This window comes from Misgurnus anguillicaudatus, chromosome 22 (assembly GCF_027580225.2).
Source record: "Misgurnus anguillicaudatus chromosome 22, ASM2758022v2, whole genome shotgun sequence".
In the NCBI taxonomy this organism is placed as follows: Eukaryota; Metazoa; Chordata; class Actinopteri; order Cypriniformes; family Cobitidae; genus Misgurnus; species Misgurnus anguillicaudatus.
Genome location: NC_073358.2, coordinates 51,196,352 through 51,221,547, shown reverse-complemented (window position 1 = coordinate 51,221,547; position 25,196 = coordinate 51,196,352). Strand labels below are relative to the sequence as shown.

The window sequence follows — 25,196 nt, the reverse complement described above, 5'->3', positions numbered from 1 at the left end:
GAGGAGGAGAGTAAAGGACCTCCACTGAAGGCTGCGGAGCAGGTGCCGGGAAGAAGAGGAGACCTGGTGGAGGCTCTGAAACAGCCAAAGGAGCCGGGAAGGAGAGGACCTCCACTGAAGGCTGTGGAGCAGGTGCAGGAGGACGGGAGGAGAGGACCTCCACTGAAGGCTGTGGAGCAGGTGACGGGAGGAAGAGGAGACCTGGTGGAGGCTCTGGAACAGCCAGAGGAGCCGGAGAGGAGAGGACCTCCACTGAAGGCTGCAGAGCAGGAGAAGGCGCCGGCAAGAAGAGGAGGCCTGGTGGAGGCTGAGGAACAGCCTATGGAGCCGGAGAGGAGAGGACCTCCACTGAAGGCTGTGGAGCAGGTGATGGGAGGAAGAGGAGACCTGGTGGAGGCTCTGGAACAGCCAGAGGAGCCGGTAAGAGGGGGCCCTCAGCTGGAGCGTCAGCAGGAGCGATCTCAGCTGGTCCATCCTCATCCTCTGAAACGAGGTCTGGATCTTCAAGATCCTCGAGGACCCATTGATGGAGTTGGCATTTCATACCAATAAATATCATGGGAAACCTAGGAACACAAATGAAACACTGTGAGTACTGTTTCTGCAATGATTTTAGTGCTTAAGAAATTGCTGTTTATTTTTGCTTACAGACTAAACTAACATATTGTAACTAAACCTATAACAAATGGAAGAATACATTTGCACAAACTGAATACATTAATAAGATTCTCTTTAAGCGCGGCATCAGTCTGAATTGTATGACTTGTAATGTACTGGTTCACTTTTGTTATCATCATTGTTTGCCAACTGAAAAACATTCTTGACAGATGTGGCAGAAGAAAGATCTTCATACCTCTTTATGAACCTGTAAAGGTGAATTAATGTCTGGGGCGAACTCTCTTCTTTACGCAGACGGAGCATTTCCCGGTCCAATGTCTCCCTCGCGAGAGTGCATGCCGCCTCAGAGGTCAGGGCAAAGCTCACCAACATTTGCCCTAACTTAAATCTGCATGGGAGAAAATGTATCTTTGTAAAATATCTCGGCTCCCTAACAATTAATTAGACATCTGATCAGCGTGAATTAATTGATGAAAGTCAAAACACAAAAATGTTACTGCAACAAAACAACCGAAGATCTGTGACTCCTTACCGGAATTCTGCAGAAACAGAAACACATCCGGAGAAACGGACCAATTCAGAGACTAAAATCTCCGCCCTCGCCTTGAGATCTTTAGTCTCTGTGCTATTCTCCTAGAAATCACATCATCATCAGTTAGGTTATGTGTAAGTTACTGTTAAACACTCTGGCTGGTATTGAAATGTGATGTTTTACTTTTGTGATTACATAATTCCTCTAGACTCTCTATAAAAACTCTCTGAAGATGACACAAGCAGACAGAATCTCACCTGATGTGTGCCAGCTGCCTGTGTGGAGGATGGTGGTGTGGACTTCTCACGGGATCCGTTGAGGTCCACCCTGTACCACAGATCACTCCACTGCGGAAAACCTTTTGAGAACAAAGCAAAGAGGTTAAACAACTTTATGACAACAAAATTCACAAATATACTAAATCAAGTGCATCCACACCTTTCGTGGGAGCTGGTGGCTTAAGGTCAGCTCTCGAGACCACCCGACCGATCCACGGCAGACATGCTGCTGGTTGGATGGCGAGTGGCTCGTCCCCACTACCGTCAGCAACAACAGAGGAACTCCTGATCCGACAAATATATCAAAACAATAAGTCAGTAAATTGGACAGTTCTGATATAAGACACATGAGTACAGAAAGAGTTTTTATGCTGTGTAAGTCTTATGTTACCCTTTGATAAGAGAGCTGGAGTCAGAGCCTGAACCAGACATGGAAGAAGGCTCATGAAGGGATGAAGACTCTGATGCCTCCTCTTCAAAGTCTTCATCCTCAATCATGGTCTTCTCATCTGGACCTATAAGTGAAAAAAAAACAGTTAAGAATCAAGGATCATCCTTTAATACAGCATATCTTCTGTTTTTAGAAAATGTTCATTTATTGTTAATCAATCCACGAAAAACCACATCTACTACACAATAACTGCAAAAAATAATGATCAGTTTTCATGCGGGAATAGCATTAACCATTAAAAAGTCCTTTGGCTAAAGGTGTCTCTATCTCACACATTTCCCTCTGTGTTTTTTCATACTCTATAAACATCAGTCACAGATATTGTTGTACTTATACAGATTACAGGTGACAATGTTTGAACTTACAGGCTTCCTCTGCTGTCACCACCGCAGGAGCTGAAGGAGGTCCGTCTGAGAACAAATCAAAGAGGTTAAATGAAACAACTTGATGACATCAAAATGATTTTCACAAATATACTAAATCAAGTGCATCCACACCTTTCCTGGGAGCTGGGGGCTTAAGGTCAGCTCTCGAGACCACCCGACCGATCCACGGCAGACATGCTGCTGGTTGGATGGCTGGTGGCTCGTCCCCACTACGGTCAGCAACAAGAGAGGAACTCCTGATCCGACAGATATATCAAAACAATAAGTCAGTAAATTAGAGCTAAAATCTTGCAAATGGACAGCTCTGATATAAGACACATGAGTACAGAAAGAGTTTTTATGCTGTGTAAGTCTTATGTTACCCTTTGCTAAGAGAGCTGGAGTCAGAGCCTGAACCAGACAATGAAGAAGGCTCATGAAGGGATGAAGACTCTGATGCCTCCTCTTCAAAGTCTTCATCCTCAATCATGGTCTTCTCATCTGGACCTATAAGTGAAAAAAAAACAGTTAAGAATCAAGGATCATCCTTTAATCCAGCATATCGTCTAGGATTGTCAATTCAGTGTCATATGGTGAAGGACAGCAAAAACACTTCAAAGCTTCATATAATTATTATTTTCAGAAAATGTTCATTTATTGTTAATAAATCCACCAAAAACCACATCAACTACACATTAACTGCAAAAAATAATAATCAGTTTTCACAAGAGAGTAGTATTTATCATTAAAACGTCCTCTTGCTAAAGTTGTCTCTATCTCACACATTTCACTCAGTGTTATAAACATCAGTCACAGATATTGTTGGACTTCTACAGATTACAGGTGACAATGTTTGAACTTACAGGCTTCCTCTGCTGTCTGGACCGCAGGAGTCTGAGGAGCGGCGGCTCCGCTCACCGAGCTCTGAACCTCAGCATCCTCAGTCTCTCTCTCCCGCTGACCGCACGGTTCACCGAGCGCCTCCTCCTGAGACTCCGGGACGGAGGGCACGGTGAGCTCATGAGCGGACAAATCCCTTCGGATTGTAACCACGGGCCGATTCTTCTTGATAAACAAGAGAGTCGACCCGTTGTCCAATCCAGAAAGAAACTTGTCCAGAGAAAAGCGCCCCGGTCTTCGAAAAAAGACGATGGGATCCTTTAAGAAATCCATCGTCAAACGGAAAACAAACAAACAAAGACAAACAAGAAACAAAAACACAAACACAAGAAACAACATTGTAAATCGCCTTGGACTGCAAGTACCAAAACACGCCGAACTGTAAACCCACGAAACAATGAAGGGCGAGCTGGGTTTTATAGCCTCTGAAACCTGACGTAATAATCCACTGTTAGCTGTAGTAAAACCATGACAACCAATAAACATATTATATTAATATGTATATTTTCCTTATATTTGTTATAATTGCTTTACAAATATAATTTTTTTTATCGGGAATTGTCTATCTTTTCTATTTCAGATAAAGTCTAAAATTCCCTTCAGTCCAATGCTGTTTAGTAAATATTTTTCATACAGCGCCCTTCAGATATTTTGTTGTAACATTTAAAAACTAAATGGTCACATCTTTTAAAATATTATCTTATTTAGATGTTTAATATTTACACGCAATTTCAGTATTATTGGACTGCTTGTTATTTGTGTTGACTTCAATAAATAAATCGCCATATATTTTGTTCGGAAAATGGATGTTTATTATTAATTAGTGTGCTTGGTTTTAACTTTCAATAGAAATTGGATTCTTATGAGTTTAAATGTCTTTTAAGGCAAATGTCCGTCTATGAACAGATTCTCTGGTATTTCATTCATAACAAGCTGTGTTAGACATCAACATTTGTTTTTTTTATCATAGAAAAATCCATTTACAATGTTTCGAAATTAATTAAGGTAGCAATCATAAAGAGATAACTATTCAAAGATTTAAACGGGGATCGTTGTCTATTTATTTAGATTTTTTCCAGAAACATTTTAGTCTGAGCTTTTAAGACGAATAATTAAAATGTATGTAAAATTGTCACCAGCTATGAATTTAAATAATTGCATAAGTGTTGTAGATGACTTGTAATAATATGTACATTACAACATCATTTAATGCTTGTTTATTATGGCTTTCGATTCAACTCATTAAATAAAAACTTTACACAAATTAACATTGTTAAACATTTTTTTCTTTTGTGATAATACACAGCGCACACAAAAAAGATAAAAAACCAACACAAAAATCGCATGAACAGAATCAATGAGTACATACATTTGAATTTATATTTTTAAAAAAGAAAAAAAGAAGTACATTTATATTTACATATTTTAAACTCTACAAACCACACTTTATATATGAATAATGAACGAATTAAGTAATTAGATTAAAACCACAAAAGAAAATAATATACTAATAAAATAATAGAAATGATAATAAGAACATTAATGAAATTCATCATCATCATACATAGTAAATAAATAAATGAAGAGCACATTCTTTTTTTTATATCCGTCGGAGCAGATTGTGTAAAGTTATTAATGGTCAGCGCTCCTACATGTGGTGCTTTTGCACTTTCAGCCACCCGAGTTTGATTCCCGGCTCGTGGTCATTTGCCGTTTCCATACCCCTCTCTCCTCCCTGTCCTCTCCTCTATCAATGTTTAAATAAAAAGGCAAAATGGGCAAAAAATCCTTAATATTATTTTTTGGTAAATTTCATTTCAGATCACTATTCCTCGTACAAAACATCATCCTTAAGAAATTGAGTTTGGTGCGATATTGTCTCCTGAACAGACATCACATAGCAGTCTCTTTTTCACATAGCTGCCTGCAGAATTAAGTGACGCCATAGCTTGTGAACCAATCAGAAATGCGAGAGCGGGAGCAAAAGGTATTTGCATAAAGGCGGACCTAGTTGAGCACACGCTCAGGCAGTTAGACGTCACTGTTATGACGTAGGTTACGTGGCAAAAGCTACGGGCAAAAGGCTGGAGATGATGTGCCAGTTAATGATGTAATAAATATCATTAGATACATTAATATGTATTTATATATATATATATATATAATATAAAAAAATATTTAAACGTTTATTAACGATGTGCTTTATACATTTAGTTTTTCAATAGCTTTTCAGTAGCATCTGTTTCAAGTTTAAGTTGCATAATTAATAAGAAGTGGTTAAATAAATAATTGACATATAATTTTGACGCACATTAACATATAATAGGCCTTGTCCTACATGGTTTTTCCACAGATTTACAAATCCAGCTTGATCTTAGTTAGTTATATCAGCAAGTCTAATGACAATTATTGATGTTGATGTAATTTGTGAATTTTTGTCAAGATTTATTTGAGTGCGTCGTGTACGTCATTTTCTCGCGATACTGTCTGTGTACTTCAACCTATTCCTAAAATGGTGGCGTATGCAAACGCAAACTTTAAATAAAGATAAAGCTTATCTATTAAAACTGCAAATAACACTTAAAACAACAAAAGTGGGACACACTCGCTTTCAGATTTGATCTCAGGCCCGGAGTGTTTGTAGAGTCAGTGGATAGCCGGGGCTTATTGGCCTGGAAACACCAATCCATGTGTCAGAACTTTAAAAATCTTTAGATAAAATCTCACAGCACAAAGAGTTAAACTGAAACTATTCAATCACAATCATTTAACTTTGACGTAACCGCACCGGCCCGTGGACGGGCCCTAGGGGGGTTTCTGTATGACATGTTCTGATCTTGTTTTTGCAATCAATACACTGCCTGGAGTCGATTAAATGATACAGACGGACCGCATATTAATATGAATGGCATTAAGTTACTTACATAACATCTCATATGGTTCTGATCATTTCGTACAAATCCAAAAAACACCGCATACATTGCAACATAAGGGTCCACTCTTCAAAATGCATCCCACATTTTAATCCAAAACAACGAAAAGTGGGGGAAAATCCTGAAATATTTCCTTTGTTTACCTCCGCGCTTCCGGTTAATATGATCGATCATGTTTATTTTCAATATTCGTATCACTGAAAAGTCTTCCTGTACCAGTAAATTCTTTTTTCTGTTTTGTCCAATCAGATAAGGTTTGAGAATGCCCACGGAGTGCATCATTGGGTAAGTGAGGTGTCATTTTGCGCACCATGGGTTTTGATTGGATGAAGCAAAAATGAAGCCGGCCAATCCCTAGCCAGCAAAGTTTTGATGAATGGAAGTAGTGACCAATGATAAAACGATTACAATGATTTAGTTTGATTGGTTTGGTTCACAACCCATAAGTTAGAGGCCATAAAATCAAAATAAGAATCCGCCCAAAAAAAAAAAAGAAGTTTGGTTGTTTTGCGTTGGTAAAATGTGCGTCTGCCCAGATGATGATGATGTGAGGTACCACAGACCATAAGCTCTAAGAGCTGCAGAGGTTTTAGTTTTGGTTTGTCGTTTTTCAGAAAATGCTCAAAGATCGAAACAGCGGTTAACGATTGTAACATGTATCCTAATCAAGCTCACTAAACAGGAGACAAAATGACACAAAGCTGTCAAAATAGGAGGCTGCCTACAGTTTATCAGACTAACCAGTAGGTGGCGTAAAGTCATTGTCTATCATTAAGTCATTAAAGGGCACCTATTTCATTGTTAAGAAACAACGTTATTTTGTGTATTTGTTATATTTTGCAAACCGTTAACAGTTAACTAATACACACTTACACACCTAAATTCAAAGTGCTGCTGCAGAAACGTGTAGCTTATATGGATTTGGGACAGTTTACGTTGGCAAAAAAAGGAGCACAAAAATAATGCTACAATGTAAATCACTTTTCTCTTCTTGTTTATTTAATTGCTGCTCTGATGTGAAGGAAAGCCTGCAGATCACACAGATCATGCTAACCAAACTTATTAACAACTTTATAATCTAAAGAAATGTGACGTCCTGCATTTATGTGGTAAATTCTTTCAGTGCCCAGGATTTGGTGGCAATCTCCTGTTGGAGCCGTGAGTATTCCTCAGCCAGAGTCTCAAAATCCTTCCCATAGATCTCAAAGGACGCAAGCTTGGACTCCACCGTCTGTTTCTCCATCTCAGAAGATTTCAGCTCTGCATTCAGTTTCTCTCTGAACACAATAATAAATTCATGACATCTCTGGTTTCATGACAACACTTAATCGAACCAGCTCCACATACAGAGAACAAATACACAAATCTGTACCAGTTAAAGACAAAAAGATTTGCCATTACTATCTATAACATTAACATTCATAAGTTCAGCTTTTATCCAAACCCACAGTGCATGCATCTCTATGTACACTCACCTAAAGGATTATTAGGAACACCTGTTCAATTTCTCATTAATGCAATGATGTGGGGGATGTTTTCTTGGCACACTTTAGGCCCCTTAGTGCTAATTGGACATCGTATAAATGCCACGGCCTACCTGAGCATTGTTTCTGACCATGTCCATCCCTTTATAGGCCACTTCACACTGGTCAGACAGACTCCAACAGACACGTCTGTTGGAGTGTGTCTGACCAGTGTGAAACCCCTGTTGGCAGTTGTTAGATCAAAGTCAATGAGACTTTAGAATGTGGTTGTCTGTTGGTGTCTGTTGGAGTTGGTAGTTGTCTGACCAGTGTGAACTGGCCTTATGACCACCATATACCCATCCTATGATGGCTACTTCCATCAGGATAATGCACCATGTCACAAAGCTGGAATCATTTCAAATTGGTTTCCTGAACATGACAATGAGTTCACTGTACTAAAATGGTCCCCACAGTCACCAGATCTCAACCCAATAGAACATCTTTGGGATGTGGTGGAACTTCATGCCCTGGATGTGCATCCCACAAATCTTCATCAACTGCAAGATGCTATCCTATATCAATATGGGCCAACATTTCTAAAGAATGCTTTCAGCACCTTGTTGAATCAATGCCTCGTAGAAACAGGGTTAAACACAGTATTAGTATGGTGTTCCTAATAATCCTTTAGGTGAGTGTATTTCAATAATCTTTCTTCTTTCGTTAACCTTTCATTTTCTATTATTGCCATAGACCTACTTACATTAAATTACGGTGTTAGATTTAAGGAAGTAGATATGGCGATACATGCTGGTGTGACTCACGTAATTCTTTTATGAGCAGCGATCTTGTCTCTTGTGTAGGTGTCAAGTTGAACTTCAAGCATCTCTGCCCTAGAGGAGGAATCTCATCATTACAGCGATACCAAAACTACACCAATAAATATTAAACCAAAGCAAATACAATCATACCTTATCTTCTGCAAACCAATCTCACATTTGGCTTCAAAGTACTCAATCTTTTTTCTATCCAGTTCTTTCTGAGCTTTCAGTCGGAGATCCAGGATGAGACACTGCAGGATCTTCATACATTTCAGCAGCTCCTGTCAAAGCAAACCGTGATAAATTACTTTTAATACAACAAGATCCTCAGACTAGATACACAGATGTGCTGTATGTACTGACGGAGAGGTAAGCATGAGTCTGTCGTTGTAGTAATGTGATGTTCTCTCGGTTCTTCTCACTGAGACTCTTTGCTTTCTTCTGTTCACTGTCCAACAGCACAGGAAGTTTGGAAAGCTTAACATTTCTGAGACCTTCGCTTTCATTCTCTGAGAGATAAGAAATGAATTTATCTTCCTATTTAGCATTACATCAAACAATTATAAGAGACATTACACAAATAAAATACAAAATAGGGTGAAAAGAAGATGTGTTTACCGCAGTCAGGCTGATAGTACGACAGTATGTTGATGGTTTTCTTCTTCAGATGCTTCAGCAGTTCTGATGGCAACCTTTGCTTCATTTGTAAAATCTCCTGAAAGTAGAAATATTCAAGAAAAGCTTTAAATATGACACAGTGCATTCACAACCCAGTAAAGGGGTTATATTTTATGTTTTCCTTTGTCTTGGGAGTGTTAATAGCTGTTTGTGCATATAGAAGATCTGGAGAGTCTCAAACCCCTAGAGATATTCTTTCTAAAAGTGAAGGCTCATTCACGCCTTCCTAATAATATGTATATATAATAATTATGGATACATAAATACACAAACATGCATGTATAATTTTAAGAAACACATGTGTGTGTGTGTGTGTATATATTAAGTATTCATATTTACATATCATTAACTTATATATAAATATAAAACGTATACACATGTAAATACTTTTTAAGTATATACATGCATATGTATCTATATTATACACAATGCACATACATATATGATGTGAACAAAAACTTTTTTTCTGCAAATGATTAGTTGTTATGTAGCCCTAGTCATATGACCACTTTAAGGGAATGTTTCAGGTTCAACATAAGCTTTATCAACCTATACATATACAATGATTCTGTGGTAATAGACATTGATGTGTTAGTAGAGCTGACTAAACTTGAACTTCGTTATCTTTAAAGATTATTGTATGAAATCTGAATACTTTTATATTTTTAATTCTATCCACGAGGTGTTTGTGATGTGATTGTACCTGTTCATCAGGTAATTGTCTTCTCAATCTGTCCACAGAAAGTGCCAAAACTGTACTGGGATCTTCAATGATATCTGAGCTGCTGTTCAAAAGTCTGCTGCATTGCCCCACCAACATACACTGTTCCAATGTGCTGTAAAACTGCAGAAAATAAACACACACATCATGTAAAATTAGACAATATACTAATATATGTACAAATCATGAGCTTGAACAGATTATGAGCATTGTACTACTAACACTACTAATATATGGTGTGTGTTGCAGAATAACATAGTAAACATGAATATTCTTTGACAAATTTCTTTATTCTCTTGTGCTGCAGTATTTTTTATGGTTCATCTCACATTCTCTTCCTCTGGTGGAGTGCTGGAGTTTCTACTGAAGCGATTCTCCTGAAGGATCTCCTGCAGAACTCTGTAAACGCTCTCCACATGAAGCCAACCCAACCTCTGGGTGTGCACCTCACGCTCAGCCTGCAGGGTTTATGAGCTCATATTTATTGAGAAGCTACATAGCTCAGCGTTAGTAGTGCAAAAGGTCACGTGTTCGAACACAGGAAACACACTTGGTGATAAAAATGTATACCTTGAGATCAGTGGCGGCCGGAGACTTTTTTTCCAGGGCGCACAATGCGAAGCTTATCACAACATGTATTTAGCCCGTCATGTTTGTGGTTCGTCATTTCAAAATATGTGTTGGGCGCGTCATGTTAACCATGTGCATCATACGTCTTGTCAAAATAAGTGCCTGCTGCACACGCGTCTAAAGAGTTTATGATAAAAGAGATGCTCGTATTTGCCAAATACTTGCTTAATCTCTTGTAAAATCAGAGTTTAGTGTTAAGTGAGGGTTTTGCAAGTATTTCGTGAATGTGAGCGTCTCTTTTATCACAAACCGCTTGACATGTGTGAAGCGGGTACGTATTTTGACAAGACGCACACGCAACACTCCAAACACACGTTTTGAGTTTGCGCCCCTCAGAAGAGAAGTCACCGGCTGCCACTGCTTGAGATGTAAGTCACTTTGGATAAAGGCGTCTGTCAAAAGCATGAATGTAATAAAAATAAGAGGACACAAAATGTATGCTTTTGAAGATTCAGAAGTTGGAATAAACTGCACAGAGAAACAAAAATGATCATTTAATACAGCATCAAAATATAAACATGACATTGATAGAAGAACAAAGTGGAATTAGGTTATAATATAAACAAAGATAAATGTATTCCGTTGTAATATAACATTTTTAAATGAATCTATTATCTTAAATTATTTTTTAAATGTTTATTTACCTTGATGATTGGCGTTTCACTCTTATTAAATTCTCAACTACTGAGGTACAGTAACTGATTTTGTTTATTGATCGCTCTTCGTTTTTACCGCCAGGACGTTTGATCCGCTGCGCAAGTGCGCATGCGTGAGATTCAGCCTGATGATTGGTCCAATGTTCTTCTTCTTTTAGATTTAATGACAGATTTAATGGCAAACCAGCTTTTGGTGAATTTCCGCCACCTACTGGGATGGAGTGTGAATATCTAGGATGTTGGAAAGGAAGGAAATTTAATTGAATAAATCCCTTACATTCTGTGTATCAAACGTGTATTTCTCAAATACTTAAATAATAGCAAAATGGCTGTCCCTTCAAATAATGCACAAAACGGGGGCCTATTTTGGACACTCAATTCAATTCAATTCAATTCAATTCAATTCAATTCAAAAGGACACTGCCTGGGTTCAGAATGAAAATCTGGCAAAAAATATTTTATACATTTATTTATTTTATTAGGAAAATGTAAATTGAATTATATTTATATATAAACCATTTGGAACAAATAAAAAACACTGAAAACGTGTTTAAATATAATTATGCATTTTATTTTTTCTATTTTTTACCCTAATGTATGTTATATCAGCCAGACCCAGAAACAACTCACTAAAAGCTCCAACAAACAGGAATTGAATAAACAGAGACATGACTGACTGACTTAATGTCATAATGCACCTTCTATTAATTGTAAATCCTCTTCACAGTCCTTACAGATTTTCAATAATTTTGTGTAATGCTTTTCAGTACACTACACTAATAATAATAATTCATTTTCATTAAACATTGATCTCCTGTGACAGAAGTGGAGAATGGAAATGTTACATTAGTGCCCATAGTAACATGTTATAATATGTCCTTTTATCATTTAATGTATCCAAATATCTCCATTTCTCTTTGACTAAAAAAATATAGCTCATTAAAGTAGATGCAAAAGGCCCATTTTTAAAGAAAATGTGTCCAACTACAGATCAAATGTACAGAGGACAGTAGGATCAGAAGTGTGAAAAGAAAGACCTGTGTCATTGTGTGGGTCAGGTTAAATGCACATAACTATCAGAGATTGCAGGCATGAATAATTTGTTATGAATTGACAGAATTGATGTGGAAATGTACTGTATAGTAACATTAATGAACTGATGGAATTGTAACTTGTGTTGAATTTATCCATCCACTGATACTTGGAGATATATTAATAATGAACATAATTAAATGTATAGTATTCAATCCAATCACAAACAACAATCAATTTTATAAAAAAATATTTTATTTTCAAAAAGAAAACACACATTTTCTAAGACAGAAATAAACAGCAATTGATATTTGCAACTGTAAATGTAATAAAACTGCTTTAACATTATAATATTGCACAAAATATGTGTTTCCATGCCAGTGGAGTTGTGCGTGTGTGTTTATTTAAAGCTGGATTTCTTTGAAAAGGGGCGGTCCCAACTGCATCAAATGTCTGTGTTTAGTTGGCAATGGTCGATATGAACATGATGTGAATCATAAGTTATCCAGTAATGGTGGGATGTTTTGTGTGTGTTGCTTGCTCTTGACTCACACCGCCCGCGGTATACCTCCAGAGGTAAAGCTGATCTGTCTTTAATAAATCTGATCAACCTAAACACTCTTTAGGATGAATTACTAATCTATAGATACTCAAGAATAACATGAGATGAACAGAAACACTGTGTGTTAATGTTTTTATGAATAAATCTCAGTTCAAATGACTTATAATAATAAAACAGTGACTTTACAAAGTAACATTTTTAATAAAATGACTTACCTCTGAAACAGTTGAATAAAATGTTGTGCTGCTTTATAGGTCACCTCCTTTATGTGGCCTTCAAGACCCCTGAATGCATAAAGAAAACAATGTGAATCATGTCCTATATACAAACATTAACAGTCAACAGTTCATATACAGATCTCTCTTACAGATTTTTTCACCTTTAGATATAAAATAAAAGATTATTTGCTGTGTTTATTAAAAACAAACTCTTATGAAATGATTTGTGGTCAAGTGACGTTTTCATTGGTCGTCCACGTCATAGTCAGAAATCTCTCATATATTATATGTCATAAGCTGTAGGGAGACCTTTATAAAACCTTCTGATCTTTTAAGCTTGTAATCAGATTATTAGATGTAAAGATCTTGAATTGATTTGAAGTTAGTTTACAGTTAACTGTTTGAACTCATCTGTGATCTGTCCTGTTAGTGTTAATATAGGAATTAAAGGAGAACTGAGAAACTTTAGTCTAAGTTTAGTTTCTCTCCCAGTGTTTTTAACCTAACTTGGGTCTTTGTCTTATTAGGTTTACAGTAAGTTTGGCTGTACATGGTTTGTAGTGGATGATGGAAATGTTGGTAAAACCTGATCATGATTTTTGCTCTTTTCATTTGATGCGGCTGATAATCACATTAAAGTTTGTCATAATAAATGAACATAATGAATGCGTCACAAACAATCTTTCTCATTTTTGTTTTCTGCACTACACTTTCTTTAATAAAAAATATTTTTTATTTTTTTGCTGCTCATGGGGATGGGGTTTGAGGAGGTGAGGTTGGGTCTCCACTTCTTGACTTTTTTTTTAAAAACAATCCATTAAGTCTTGGCTTTTTCTTAATGGAGACCATGCCTTCAGATGCTTCCTGCAAATAAAGCAAACAGAGATTTAAGACATTTAATAACTTTTTTAATTAAATTTGTTTTATTCAGGGCTGTAGTATAAATCTACCTGTGAACTACATGGTGGCGGACGCTTGCAACAGCGACGAGGAGGAGGAGAGGCGAGAGGATAAACTTGCTGGATTTGATGATTGTGATTAGATGAAGGTCTATAAACAAAATATAAAAGTACTGTGAGAATTGCGTCAGCAAACATTCAAGCACTAAAACATCTTAAATAAAAATCTTAATGTAATATAACAAAGATTAAGGCTGAAATAAAGACTTACTGAGACACAGAAGAATGATTGACCTCTGTACGATCTGCTTTAATTTGCTGTAAATAAAACAATCAAAGATTTAATAAATGAAATTCTTAATGATATTGTCACTAATAACATTTAGGGCTTTGGTGAAATCTACCTGAGAGGATGATGGCGTTTGGGAAAGAGGAGGAGTGACCCGAGCCGACAGCCCATAGAGTTTGGCCCTCTTTGGTGCCGGCTCCATCTCATCCTGAAGATTAAATACACGTATATTAAAACAAATTGAAATTAACACAAGTTCTGCTAAAGGCTTCGGTTTAAATCTACCTGTGAACATGAAGGAGCCCGACGCTTCCTAGACGGAGGAGAGGCGAGAGGAGTCACTTGACCGTGAGGAGGTGAAAGTCTACAAATACACATAAAGATACTGTAAGAACTGTTTCTGATAACATTTAAACAACAATACTAGACTGATTACAGATGAATTTAGAAAGACTTTGATAAACTTACTGGGCCGGAGGCGGCTTGACTTGAGCCGACAGGCTATAAGGAGATGAATGTCTATAAATACAAATAAATATAACGTTAAAAAAGGTTTCTGTAAACATTTGTGCAAATAAAAAAGGTAAAGTCTAAAACAGACAAACTATGATAAACTTACTGAGCTTTAATATCGCTGCTTGATGGACACAGTCTGGCTCTCTTTGGTGACACCTCCGCCTCACCCTGAACTCTAATACTTTGCTGTAATTAAGATTAAATACACATATATTAAAACTAATTGAATTTAACACAAGTTCTGCTAAAGGCTTCGGTTTAAATCTACCTGTGAACATGAAGGAGCCCGACGCTTCCTAGACGGAGGCAGGGAAGGAGACGCAGGAGGCAGCGATTGATTTCGAGGAGGTGAAAGTCTACAAATACATATAAAGATACTGTAAGAACTGTTTCTGATAACATTTAAACAATAAAAAATTAAGTTGACTGTAAAAGATTTAAAAAAACAGCTAAAGGTAATACTAGACTGATTATAGATGAATTTAGAGAGACTTTGATAAACTTACTGAGAGGATGAAGGAGTGTTCCCAACCTCCATGTACTCAATTTTATCTGTATACTTTTGATGTAAATAAAACAATCAGATTTAAAACATGTACATCAAACTACTTTTTCATTAATATTGACCCAGATAATGTTCACAATCTACCTGAAAGGACGAAGGCGGCTGAGGAGGTGAAACTGAAACCGACAGGCTATAAGAAGATGAATATCTTTAAATACAAATAAATATATTGTTAAGAAAGGTTTCAATAAACATTTGTGCAAATAAAAAAGGTAAAGTCTAAACAGACAAACTATGATAAACTTACTGAGCTTTAATACCACTGATTGATGGACACAGTCTGGCTCTCTTTGGAGCAGGTGCTGAAGGAGGAGAGGACAGGACCTCCACTAAAGGCTGTGGAGCAGGTGCAGGAGGAGGGAAGGACAGGACCTCCACTGAAGGCTGCGGAGCAGGTGCAGATCCCGGGAAGAAGAGGAGACCTGGTGGAGGCTCTGGAACAGCCAAAGGAGCCGGGAAGGAGAGGACCTCCACTGAAGGCTGTGGAGCAGGTGCAGGAGGAGGGGAGTAAAGGACCTCCACTGAAGGCTGCGGAGCAGGTGCCGGGAAGAAGAGGAGACCTGGTGGAGGCTCTGAAACAGCCAAAGGAGCCGGGAAGGAGAGGACCTCCACTGAAGGCTGTGGAGCAGGTGCAGGAGGACGGGAGGAGAGGACCTCCACTGAAGCCTGTGGAGCAGGTGCAGGTGGAGGGGAGTAGAGGAGACCTGGTGGAGGCTCTGGAACAGCCAATGGAGCCGGAGAGGAGAGGACCTCCACTGAAGGCTGTGGAGCAGGTGAAGGTGCCGGGAAGAAGAGGAGGCCTGGTGGAGGCTCTGGAACAGCCAATGGAGCCGGAGAGGAGAGGACCTCCACTGAAGGCTGTGGAGCAGGTGCAGGAGGACGGGAGGAGAGGACCTCCACTGAAGGCTGCAGAGCAGGTGAAGGTGCCGGGAAGAAGAGGAGGCCTGGTGGAGGCTCTGGAACAGCCAATGGAGCCGGAGAGGAGAGGACCTCCACTGAAGGCTGTGGAGCAGGTGCAGGAGGACGGAAGGAGAGGACCTCCACTGAAGGCTGCAGAGCAGGTGAAGGTGCCGGGAAGAAGAGGAGGCCTGGTGGAGGCTCTGGAACAGCCAATGGAGCCGGAGAGGAGAGGACCTCCACTGAAGGCTGTGGAGCAGGTGCAGGAGGACGGGAGGAGAGGACCTCCACTGAAGGCTGCAGAGCAGGTGAAGGTGCCGGGAAGAAGAGGAGGCCTGGTGGAGGCTCTGGAACAGCCAATGGAGCCGGAGAGGAGAGGACCTCCACTGAAGGCTGTGGAGCAGGTGCAGGAGGACGGGAGGAGAGGACCTCCACTGAAGGCTGTGGAGCAGGTGACGGGAGAAAGAGGAGACCTGGTGGAGGCTCTGGAACAGCCAGAGGAGCCGGTAAGAGGGGGCCCTCAGCTGGAGCGTCAGCAGGAGCGATCTCAGCTGGTCCATCCTCATCCTCTGAAACGAGGTCTGGATCTTCAAGATCCTCGAGGACCCATTGATGGAGTTGGCATTTCATACCAATAAATATCATGGGAAACCTAGGAACACAAATGAAACACTGTGAGTACTGTTTCTGCAATGATTTTAGTGCTTAAGAAATTGCTGTTTATTTTTGCTTACAGACTAAACTAACATATTGTAACTAAACCTATAACAAATGGAAGAATACATTTGCACAAACTGAATACATTAATAAGATTCTCTTTATGCGCGGCATCAGTCTGAATTGTATGACTTCTAATGTACTGGTTCACTTTTGTTATCATCATTGTTTGCCAACTGAAAAACATTCTTGACAGATGTGGCAGGAGAAAAATCTTCATACCTCTTTATGAACCTGTAAAGGTAAATCAATGTCTGGGGCGAACTCTCTTCTCTACGCAGACGGAGCATTTCCCGGTCCAATGTCTCCCTCGCGAGAGTGCATGCCGCCTCAGAGGTCAGGGCAAAGCTCACCAACATTTGCCCTAACTTAAATCTGCATGGGAGAAAATGTATCTTTGTAAAATATCTCGGCTCCCTAACAATTAATTAGACATCTGATCAGCGTGAATTAATTGATGAAAGTCAAAACACAAAAATGTTACTGCAACAAAACAACCGAAGATCTGTGACTCCTTACCGGAATTCTGCAGAAACAAAACCACATCCGGAGAAACGGACCAATTCAGAGACTAAAATCTCCGCCCTCGCCTTGAGATCTTTAGTCTCTGTGCTATTCTCCTAGAAATCACATCATCATCAGTTAGGTTATGTGTAAGTTACTGTTAAACACTCTGGCTGGTATTGCAATGTGATGTTTTACTTTTGTGATTACATAATTCCTCTAGATTCTCTATAAAAACTCTCTGAAGATGACACAAGCAGACAGAATCTCACCTGATGTGTGCCAGCTGCCTTTGTGGAGGATGGTGGTGTGGACTTGTCACGGGATCCGTTGAGGTCCACCCTGTACCACAGATCACTCCACTGCGGAAAACCTTTTTGAGAACAAAGCAAAGAGGTTAAATGAAACAACTTGATGACATCAAAATGATTTTCACAAATATACTAAATCAAGTGCATCCACACCTTTCCTGGGAGCTGGTGGCTTAAGGTCAGCTCTCGAGACCACCCGACCGATCCACGGCAGACATGCTGCTGGTTGGATGGCGAGTGGCTCGTCCCCACTACGGTCAGCAACAACAGAGGAACTCCTGATCCGACAAAAATATCAAAACAATAAGTCAGTAAATTAGAGCTAAAATCTTGCAAATGGACAGCTCTGATATAAGACACATGAGTACAAAAAGAGTTTTTATGCTGTGTAAGTCTTATGTTACCCTTTGCTAAGGGAGCTGGAGTCAGAGCCTGAACCAGACACGGAAGAAGGCTCATGAAGGGATGAAGACTCTGATGCCTCCTCTTCAAAGTCTTCATCCTCAATCATGGCCTTCTCATCTGGACCTATAAGTGAAAAAAAAACAGATAAGAATCAAGGATCATCCTTTAATCCAGCATATCTTCTGTTTTTAGAAAATGTTCATTTATTGTTAATCAATCCATGAAAAACCACATCTACTACACATTAACTGCAAAAAATAATGATCAGTTTTCATACGGGAATAGCATTAATCATTAAAAAGTCCTTTGGCTAAAAGTGTCTCTATCTCACACATTTCACTCAGTGTTTTTTCATACTCATCAGTCACAGATATTGTTGGACTTCTACAGATTACAGGTGACAATGTTTGAACTTACAGGCTTCCTCTGCTGTCACCACCGCAGGAGCTGAAGGAGGTCCGTCTGAGAACAAATCAAAGAGGTTAAATGAAACAACTTGATGACATCAAAATGATTTTCACAAATATACTAAATCAACTGCATCCACACCTTTCCTGGGAGCTGGGGGCTTAAGGTCAGCTCTCGAGACCACCCGACCGATCCACGGCAGACAAGCTGCTGGTTGGATGGCTGGTGGCTCGTCCCCACTACGGTCAGCAACAACAGAGGAACTCCTGATCCGACAGATATATCAAAACAACAAGTCAGTAAATTAGAGCTAAAATCTTGCAAATGGACAGCTCTGATATAAGACACATGAGTACAGAAAGAGTTTTTATGCTGTGTAAGTCTTATGTTACCCTTTGCTAAGGGAGCTGGAGTCAGAGCCTGAACCAGACACGGAAGAAGGCTCATGAAGGGATGAAGACTCTGATCCCTCCTCCTCAAAGTCTTCATCCTCAATCATGGTCTTCTCATCTGGACCTATAAGTGAAAAAAAAACAGATAAGAATTAAGGATCATCCTTTAATCCAGCATATCGTCCAGGATTGTCAATTTGAGATTCAGTGTCATATGGTGAAGGACAGCAAAAACACTTCGAAGCTTCATATAATTATTATTTTCAGAAAATGTTCATTTATTGTTAATAAATCCACCAAAAACCACATCAACTACACATTAACTGCAAAAAATAATAATCAGTTTTCACAAGAGAGTAGTATTAATCATTAAAACGTCCTCTTGCTAAAGTTGTCTCTATCTCACACATTTCACTCAGTGTTATAAACATCAGTCACAGATATTGTTGGACTTCTACAGATTACAGGTGACAATGTTTGAACTTACAGGCTTCCTCTGCTGTCTGGACCGCAGGAGTCTGAGGAGCGGCGGCTCCGTTTACCGAGCTCTGAGGCTCAGCATCCTCAGTCTCTCTCTCCCGCTGACCGCACGGTTCACCGAGCGCCTCCTCCTGGGACTCCGGGACGGAGGGCACGGTGAGCTCATGAGCGGACAAATCCCTTCGGATTGTAACCACGGGCCGATTCTTCTTGATAAACAAGAGAGTCGACCCGTTGTCCAATCCAGAAAGAAACTTGTCCAGAGAAAAGCGCCCCCGTCTTCGAAAAAAGACGATGGGATCCTTTAAGAAATCCATCGTCAAACGGAAAACAAACAAACAAAGACAAACAAGAAACAAAAACACAAACACAAGAAACAACATTGTAAATCGCCTTGGACTGCAAGTACCAAAACACGCCGAACTGTAACCCACAAAACAATGAAGGAAGGGCGAGCTGGGTTTTATAGCCTCTGAAACCTGACGTAATAATCCACTGTAAACTGTAGTAAAACCATGACAACCAATAAACATATTATATTAATATGTATATTTTCCTTGTATTTGTTATAATTGCTTTACAAATATAATTTTTTTTTATCGGGAATTGTCTATCTTTTCTATTTCAGATAAAGTCTAAAATTCCCTTCAGTCCAATGCTGTTTAGTAAACATAGAAATTTAAGAAGTAATATTTTTCATACAGCGCCCTTCAGATATTTTGTTGTAACATTTGTAAAGTAAAAGCTCACATCTTTTAAAATATTATCTTATTTACATGTTTAATATTTACACGCAATTTCAGTATTATTGGACTGCTTCTTATTTGTGTTGACTTCAATAAATAAATCGCCATATATTTTGTTCGGAAAATTGATGTTTATTATTAATTAGTGTGCTTGGTTTTAACTTTCAATAGAAATTGGATTCTTATGAGTTTAAATGTCTTTTAAGGCAAATGTCCGTCTATGAACAGATTATTTGGTATTTCATTCATAACAAGCTGTGTTAGACATCAACATTTGTTTTTTTTATCATAGACAAATCCGTTTACAATGTTTCGAAATTAATTAAGGTTCAAGGAAATAAATATTTAAAGATTTAAACGGGGATCGTTGTCTATTTATTTAGATTTTTTCCAGAAACATTTTAGTCTGAGCTTTTAAGACGAATAATTAAAATGTATGTAAAATTGTCACCAGCTATGAATTTAAATAATTGCATAAGTGTTGTAGATGACTTGTAATAATATGTACATTACAACATCATTTAATGCTTGTTTATTATGGCTTTCGATTCAACTCATTAAATAAAAACTTTACACAAATTAACATTGTTAAACATTTTTTTCTTTTGTGATAATACACAGCGCACACAAAAAGATAAAAAAACAACACAAAAATCGCATGAACAGAATCAATGAGTACATACATTTGAATTTATATTTTTAAAAAAGAAAAAAATAAATACATTTATATTTACATATTTTAAACTCTACAAACCACACTTAATATATGAATAATGAACGAATTAAGATTAAAACCACAAAAGAAAATAATATACTAATAAAATAATAGAAATGATAATAAGAACATTAATGAAATTCATCATCATCATACATAGTAAATAAATAAATGAAGCGCACATTCTTTTTTTTATATCCGTCGGAGCAGATTGTGTAAAGTTATTAATGGTCAGCGCTCCTACATGTGGTGCTTTTGCACTTTCAGCCACCCGAGTTTGATTCCCGGCTCGTGGTGGTCATTTGCCGTTTCCATACCCCTCTCTCCTCCCTGTCCTCTCCTCTATCAATGTTAAAATAAAAAGGCAAAATGGGCAAAAAATCCTTAATATTATTTTTTGGTAAATTTCATTTCAGATCACTATTCCTCGTACAAAACATAATCCTTAAGAAATTGAGTAAGTTTGTTGCGATATTGTCTCCTGAACAGACATTATAGCAGTCTCACATAGGTGCCTGCAGAATTAAGTGACGCCATAGCTTGTGAACCAATCAGAAATGCGAGAGCGGGAGCAAAAGGTATTTGCATAAAAGCGGACCTAGTTGGGCACACACTCAGGCAGTTAGACGTCACTGTTATGACGTAGGTTACGTGGCAAAAGCTACGGGCAAAAGGCTGGAGATGATGTGCCAGTTAATGATTTAATAAATATCATTAGATACATTAATATGTATTATACAGGGGCGCAATGAACAGTTTCAAGGGGGGTATGCAAGACAGAATTTTGGGCCCCTTCCTTTAGAGGATTGTTTGATTTTCATACCATAATGTGTAGCTATATAAAATTACTCAGTTGAGTGCGTTTATTTAAATTTACAGGTCGCATTTGCACTAAAAATAAATTCATGAAGCAAAATAAAAAGATTTATTTGAAAAACAAATAGCCTACCATTTTAATCTGGTAAGGCAGAAAACATTCACGTGATTTTAAATAGATCACTAAAAAAAGAATAATGCATGGAGATGAATTTCTGAACTATGGAAATCTATGGAAAGTGCTTTGAAAGTCGCGGCAGTCGAGTTTTCTGTGCGGTTTTAGAAGCGAAATGTGTACAATTATGTTTAGCCTAATAGTTCATTCTTCAGAGTTCATATTGATGATCTTATAGTTCATTTAAAAATATTCTTACAAACTGACTGTATTCGTCAGAAAAACACCAAATACCTTATATTCTCTTTATGTCGCTGTTCTCTGTGTGTGTGTTCCGTCCTCCGCTCATGACAAAAAGCGTAGCCGGCAAAATTAAAATTAATATTACGTTGATCTTTAAGAGTGTGCGCTTCGCCCGCGCACGCCCTTCGCCAGTGACACAGAAATTGCAAAAAGCACAATCGGCTAAAGTTTTAAATATGACGTTGATTTTTGAAGTAAAAAAATGCCGCAATCAAATGTGCTGCTGATGGGCATGCAAATTTATTTCTGTGCACTGAAGGCTAATATGATTTTGCACATCCAACAACTATCATTACAAAGATAATACTGCATGTTTTGGCATTTGGTAGTAGGCTATATTGCAGTAGTTAATATTTGTTACGTAATGAAATGCACGGTGTTCTTTTTTATGTTCTTTTTCTTTAAGATTCACAACACTTATCAACAAAACATTGATTAAAATTAAGAGACAAACTATATTAAACAAAATTCATTTGAAGCAAACATTTGAAGCAAACAAAACTTAATTTAAAGTCGGAAATGACCGAGTCCATTTGTAACGTCATATTAGCCTTCAATCCATTACAACGCCCAATATATGGCGTTTAAAATTAGAGTCTTAATAATCGAATTAAATTAAAACAAGACATTAACAACATTACAACAATATTTAAACACAACAATACTCAAACATAAATATAAAACGGACATTCTCTATTAGGATGCATGTAAAAAACAATCTGATATAGCGTTTATAATAGCTGCAAGTTTACAATTTTTGGGCAAAACCTCCGTTGCAACCCTGAATAAAAATGAATCCCTTTCACTTTGAAAATGATGCGCTGTCACATTAAAACCAGCTCTTAGTCATTTAAAATTTAACTCAATTATGGCTTAGACTATTCTCCTATTTCATGTTTATTTAGAAAATAATATTTTAACTCCGCCTATTAAGTTATTGTCCGTCTTAGAAATGCAATAGTTGTCAGCAGTCGCTATGCTAATATTTCCTTAAATAAAGCTCTTGCTGTCCTTTTGTATTATCACAAATATTTTTCATTTTTCATGAAACATACAGTTTACGGATCAGAACGCTTTTAGTGGCATGTGAGATCTTACCTTGAAATGCCAGACTGTAGGGCTGTCGACTATTTGTGGTAACTTTGCATAGCAAACCCGCCAAACTGATCCCAAACAAAAATGTTGTCTACTCACCTATATCCATATCCGCAAAATCAAATTAAAAACCACCAGAACCGCCAAATATGTAATTGCATCTACTAGGTCATGATTGCACGCTGTTTTTTTTAAAGTGTCTCAATTTTACTCAACACAAAGTCATTCACGGTAGTTTTATATTAATTTACTTTACATTTTACTAGTGTTAATAATTAAACGTGTACAATAAAAAAAAACTGAAAAGTGATGACGATGGGGCCCCCTAGCGTACTTATGGGCCCATATGCCTGGCATACTCTGAACCCCCCCAAACGGCGCCCCTGGTATTATATATATATATATATATATATATATATATATATATATATATATATATATATATATATATATATATATATATATATATATATATATATATATATATAATATAATATAAAAAAAATATTTAAACGTTTATTAACGATGTGCTTTATACATTTAGTTTTTCAATAGCTTTTCAGTAGCATCTGTTTCAAGTTTAAGTTGCATAATTAATAAGAAGTAGTTAAATAAATAATTGACATATAATTTTGACGCACATTAACATATAATAGGCCTTGTCCTACATGGTTTTTCCACAGATTTACAAATCCAGCTTGATCTTAGTTAGTTATATCAGCAAGTCTAATGACAATTATTGATGTTGATGTAATTTGTGAATTTTTGTCAAGATTTATTTGAGTGCGTCGTGTACGTCATTTTCTCGCGATACAGGCGGAGTCCCTAACGGCATCACCTGGCGGCCATCTTACGACAGGGCGCTCGCTCACTCGTAGCATTGAGTTTAATGGTGCAGGTACTTTTAAATGACCATAACTTGCTCAATTTTCTACCGATTTTCAAACGGTTTGGGTTTTTACAAACGTTATTAACGTGGCTATAATTCTGGATGCTTTAACATGTTTCATGAATTTATTTTTTATTTTTAGTATAGGTATGCAGTGTCATAGGTACATCTTTGACGTTTATAACAAACCAAACCGTTTGAAAATCGGTAAAAAATTAAGCAAGTTATGGTCATTTAAAAGTACCTGCATCATTAAAACTCAATGCTACGAGTGAGCGAGCGCCCTGTCGTAAGATGGCCGCCAAAATGCGGACGTTGCACTCAATTGGCCAGCAGCGCGGACGAGCCATCTAGCCTTTATATACATATCTATGCTTCAACCTATTCCTAAAATGGTGGCGTATGCAAACGCAAACTTTAAATAAAGATAAAGCTTATCTATTAAAACTGCAAATAACACTTAAAACAACAAAAGTGAGACACACTCGCTTTCAGATTTGATCTCATGCCCGGAGTGTTTGTAGAGTCAGTGGATAGCCGGGTCTTATTAGCCTGGAAACACCAATCCATGTGTCAGAACTTTAAAAATCTTTAGATAAAATCTCACAGCACAAAGAGTTAAACTGAAACTATTCATTCACAATAATTTAACTTTGACGTAACCAGCACCGGCCTGTGGGCGGGCCCTAAGGGCGTTTCTATGGATTTCTGTATGACATGTTCTGATCTTGTTTTTGCAATCAATACACTGGAGTGGATTAAATTATACAGACTGACCGCATATTAATATGAATGACATTAAGTTACTTACATAACATCTCATTTGGTTCTGATCATTTCGTACAAATCCAAAAAACACTGCATACATTGCAACATAAGGGTCCACTCTTCAAAATGCATCCCACATTTTAATCCAAAACAACGAAAAGTGGGAGAAAATCCCGAAAGATTTCCTTTGTTTACCTCCGCGCTTCCGGTTAGTACGGAGCCCTGGAAGGGTCAAGTTGGTAAATAATTTTTAGACCAAACTATTGCGTTCCCTCGCAATACTTAGTATGATCGATCATGTTTATTTTCAATATTCTTATCACTGAAAAGTCTTCCTGTACCAGTAGATACTTTTTTTCTGTTTTGTCCAATCAGAGTAGGTTTGAGAATGCCCAGGGAGTGCATCATTGGGTAAGTAAGGTGTCAGTTTGTGCACCTTAGGTTTTGATTGGATGAAGCAAAAATAAAGCCAGCCAATGCCTAGTCAACAAAGTTATGATGAATGGAA

The 25,196-nt window shown here is 37.9% G+C and overlaps 5 protein-coding genes across 16 annotated transcripts in view; all 5 read right to left on the bottom strand.

The window, feature by feature from the left end:
• The window catches only part of LOC129416444 (uncharacterized), a 49,132-nt gene extending 24,235 nt beyond the window's left edge, over nucleotides 1–24,897 (bottom strand). For 9 of the 10 annotated variants that reach the window (XR_012365196.1, XR_012365192.1, XR_012365195.1 and 6 more), the window contains exons 1-11: nucleotides 24,732–24,897; nucleotides 19,249–19,543; nucleotides 18,762–18,885; nucleotides 18,511–18,635; nucleotides 18,379–18,423; nucleotides 17,961–18,084; nucleotides 17,710–17,834; nucleotides 17,518–17,618; nucleotides 17,261–17,361; nucleotides 16,964–17,116; nucleotides 15,375–16,676 (exon numbers count right to left, since the gene is read on the bottom strand). Coding sequence is in view for 4 of the 10 variants with exons in the window: in XM_073860441.1 (XP_073716542.1) it covers nucleotides 15,375–16,676; nucleotides 16,964–17,116; nucleotides 17,261–17,361; nucleotides 17,518–17,618; nucleotides 17,710–17,834; nucleotides 17,961–18,084; nucleotides 18,379–18,423; nucleotides 18,511–18,635; nucleotides 18,762–18,885; nucleotides 19,249–19,543; nucleotides 24,732–24,788 (2,552 nt within the window). In the remaining 6 variants the exon portion in view is untranslated. The remainder of the gene's footprint in view (nucleotides 1–15,374; nucleotides 16,677–16,963; nucleotides 17,117–17,260; nucleotides 17,362–17,517; nucleotides 17,619–17,709; nucleotides 17,835–17,960; nucleotides 18,085–18,378; nucleotides 18,424–18,510; nucleotides 18,636–18,761; nucleotides 18,886–19,248; nucleotides 19,544–24,731) is intronic. The other variant, XM_073860442.1, reaches the window with a different exon arrangement.
• LOC129439572 (HAUS augmin-like complex subunit 4) overlaps nucleotides 1–25,196 on the bottom strand; it is a 40,152-nt gene that overhangs the window by 9,875 nt on the left and 5,081 nt on the right. The gene's annotated exons all lie outside the window — the stretch shown is intronic.
• Nucleotides 304–6,472, bottom strand: LOC129439570 (uncharacterized). 3 transcript variants are annotated; one of them, XM_073860445.1, is made up of 11 exons: nucleotides 6,069–6,472; nucleotides 3,108–3,402; nucleotides 2,628–2,751; nucleotides 2,377–2,501; nucleotides 2,245–2,289; nucleotides 1,820–1,943; nucleotides 1,589–1,713; nucleotides 1,408–1,508; nucleotides 1,151–1,251; nucleotides 854–1,006; nucleotides 304–566 (listed from the first exon to the last, which is right to left on the bottom strand). In XM_073860445.1, the coding sequence occupies exons 1-11, from the start codon at nucleotides 6,123–6,125 to the stop codon at nucleotides 320–322; spliced, it is 1,497 nt and encodes a 498-aa protein (XP_073716546.1). In that variant the 5' UTR covers nucleotides 6,126–6,472; the 3' UTR covers nucleotides 304–319. The 3 variants fall into 3 exon arrangements, with proteins under 3 accessions (XP_073716546.1, XP_073716545.1, XP_073716547.1); XM_073860444.1 differs by lacking the exon at nucleotides 6,069–6,472 and having other exon boundaries at nucleotides 3,108–5,998; XM_073860446.1 differs by lacking the exons at nucleotides 1,820–1,943; nucleotides 2,245–2,289; nucleotides 2,377–2,501; nucleotides 6,069–6,472 and having other exon boundaries at nucleotides 305–566; nucleotides 3,108–5,998.
• Nucleotides 7,055–10,237, bottom strand: LOC141358778 (HAUS augmin-like complex subunit 4). The gene is made up of 7 exons (XM_073860449.1): nucleotides 10,090–10,237; nucleotides 9,743–9,883; nucleotides 8,980–9,076; nucleotides 8,725–8,870; nucleotides 8,512–8,642; nucleotides 8,365–8,433; nucleotides 7,055–7,354 (listed from the first exon to the last, which is right to left on the bottom strand). Exons 2-7 carry the CDS (start codon nucleotides 9,857–9,859, stop codon nucleotides 7,180–7,182), a joined length of 735 nt encoding a protein of 244 aa, XP_073716550.1. The 5' UTR covers nucleotides 9,860–9,883; nucleotides 10,090–10,237; the 3' UTR covers nucleotides 7,055–7,179.
• Nucleotides 13,373–15,267, bottom strand: LOC141358779 (uncharacterized). The gene is made up of 10 exons (XM_073860450.1): nucleotides 15,212–15,267; nucleotides 15,069–15,121; nucleotides 14,831–14,918; nucleotides 14,666–14,748; nucleotides 14,515–14,565; nucleotides 14,332–14,410; nucleotides 14,162–14,254; nucleotides 14,029–14,075; nucleotides 13,809–13,908; nucleotides 13,373–13,722 (listed from the first exon to the last, which is right to left on the bottom strand). The coding sequence occupies exons 2-10, from the start codon at nucleotides 15,098–15,100 to the stop codon at nucleotides 13,606–13,608; spliced, it is 690 nt and encodes a 229-aa protein (XP_073716551.1). The 5' UTR covers nucleotides 15,101–15,121; nucleotides 15,212–15,267; the 3' UTR covers nucleotides 13,373–13,605.

Bases quoted from the DNA above. Each gene is read 5' to 3' on its own strand.
- LOC129439570 (XM_073860444.1), bottom strand. From the start codon at position 3,630: ATGTTTATTGGTTGTCATGGTTTTACTACAGCTAACAGTGGATTATTA. The intron at 2,752-3,107 runs GTAAGTTCAAAC...TTTCACTTATAG, and splicing joins CCAGACAGCAGAGGAAGCCT to GTCCAGATGAGAAGACCATG. The intron at 1,944-2,244 runs GTAAGTTCAAAC...TTTCACTTATAG, and splicing joins GGTGACAGCAGAGGAAGCCT to GTCCAGATGAGAAGACCATG.
- LOC141358778 (XM_073860449.1), bottom strand. From the start codon at position 9,859: ATGTTGGTGGGGCAATGCAGCAGACTTTTGAACAGCAGCTCAGATATC. The intron at 9,077-9,742 runs GTACAATCACAT...TTCTACTTTCAG, and splicing joins GACAATTACCTGATGAACAG to GAGATTTTACAAATGAAGCA. The intron at 8,434-8,511 runs GTATGATTGTAT...TTCCTCCTCTAG, and splicing joins ATTGGTTTGCAGAAGATAAG to GGCAGAGATGCTTGAAGTTC.
- LOC141358779 (XM_073860450.1), bottom strand. From the start codon at position 15,100: ATGGAGGTTGGGAACACTCCTTCATCCTCTCA. The intron at 14,919-15,068 runs GTAAGTTTATCA...ATGTATTTGTAG, and splicing joins AACACTCCTTCATCCTCTCA to ACTTTCACCTCCTCGAAATC. The intron at 14,255-14,331 runs GTAGATTTAAAC...TTTAATCTTCAG, and splicing joins GGGCTCCTTCATGTTCACAG to GATGAGATGGAGCCGGCACC.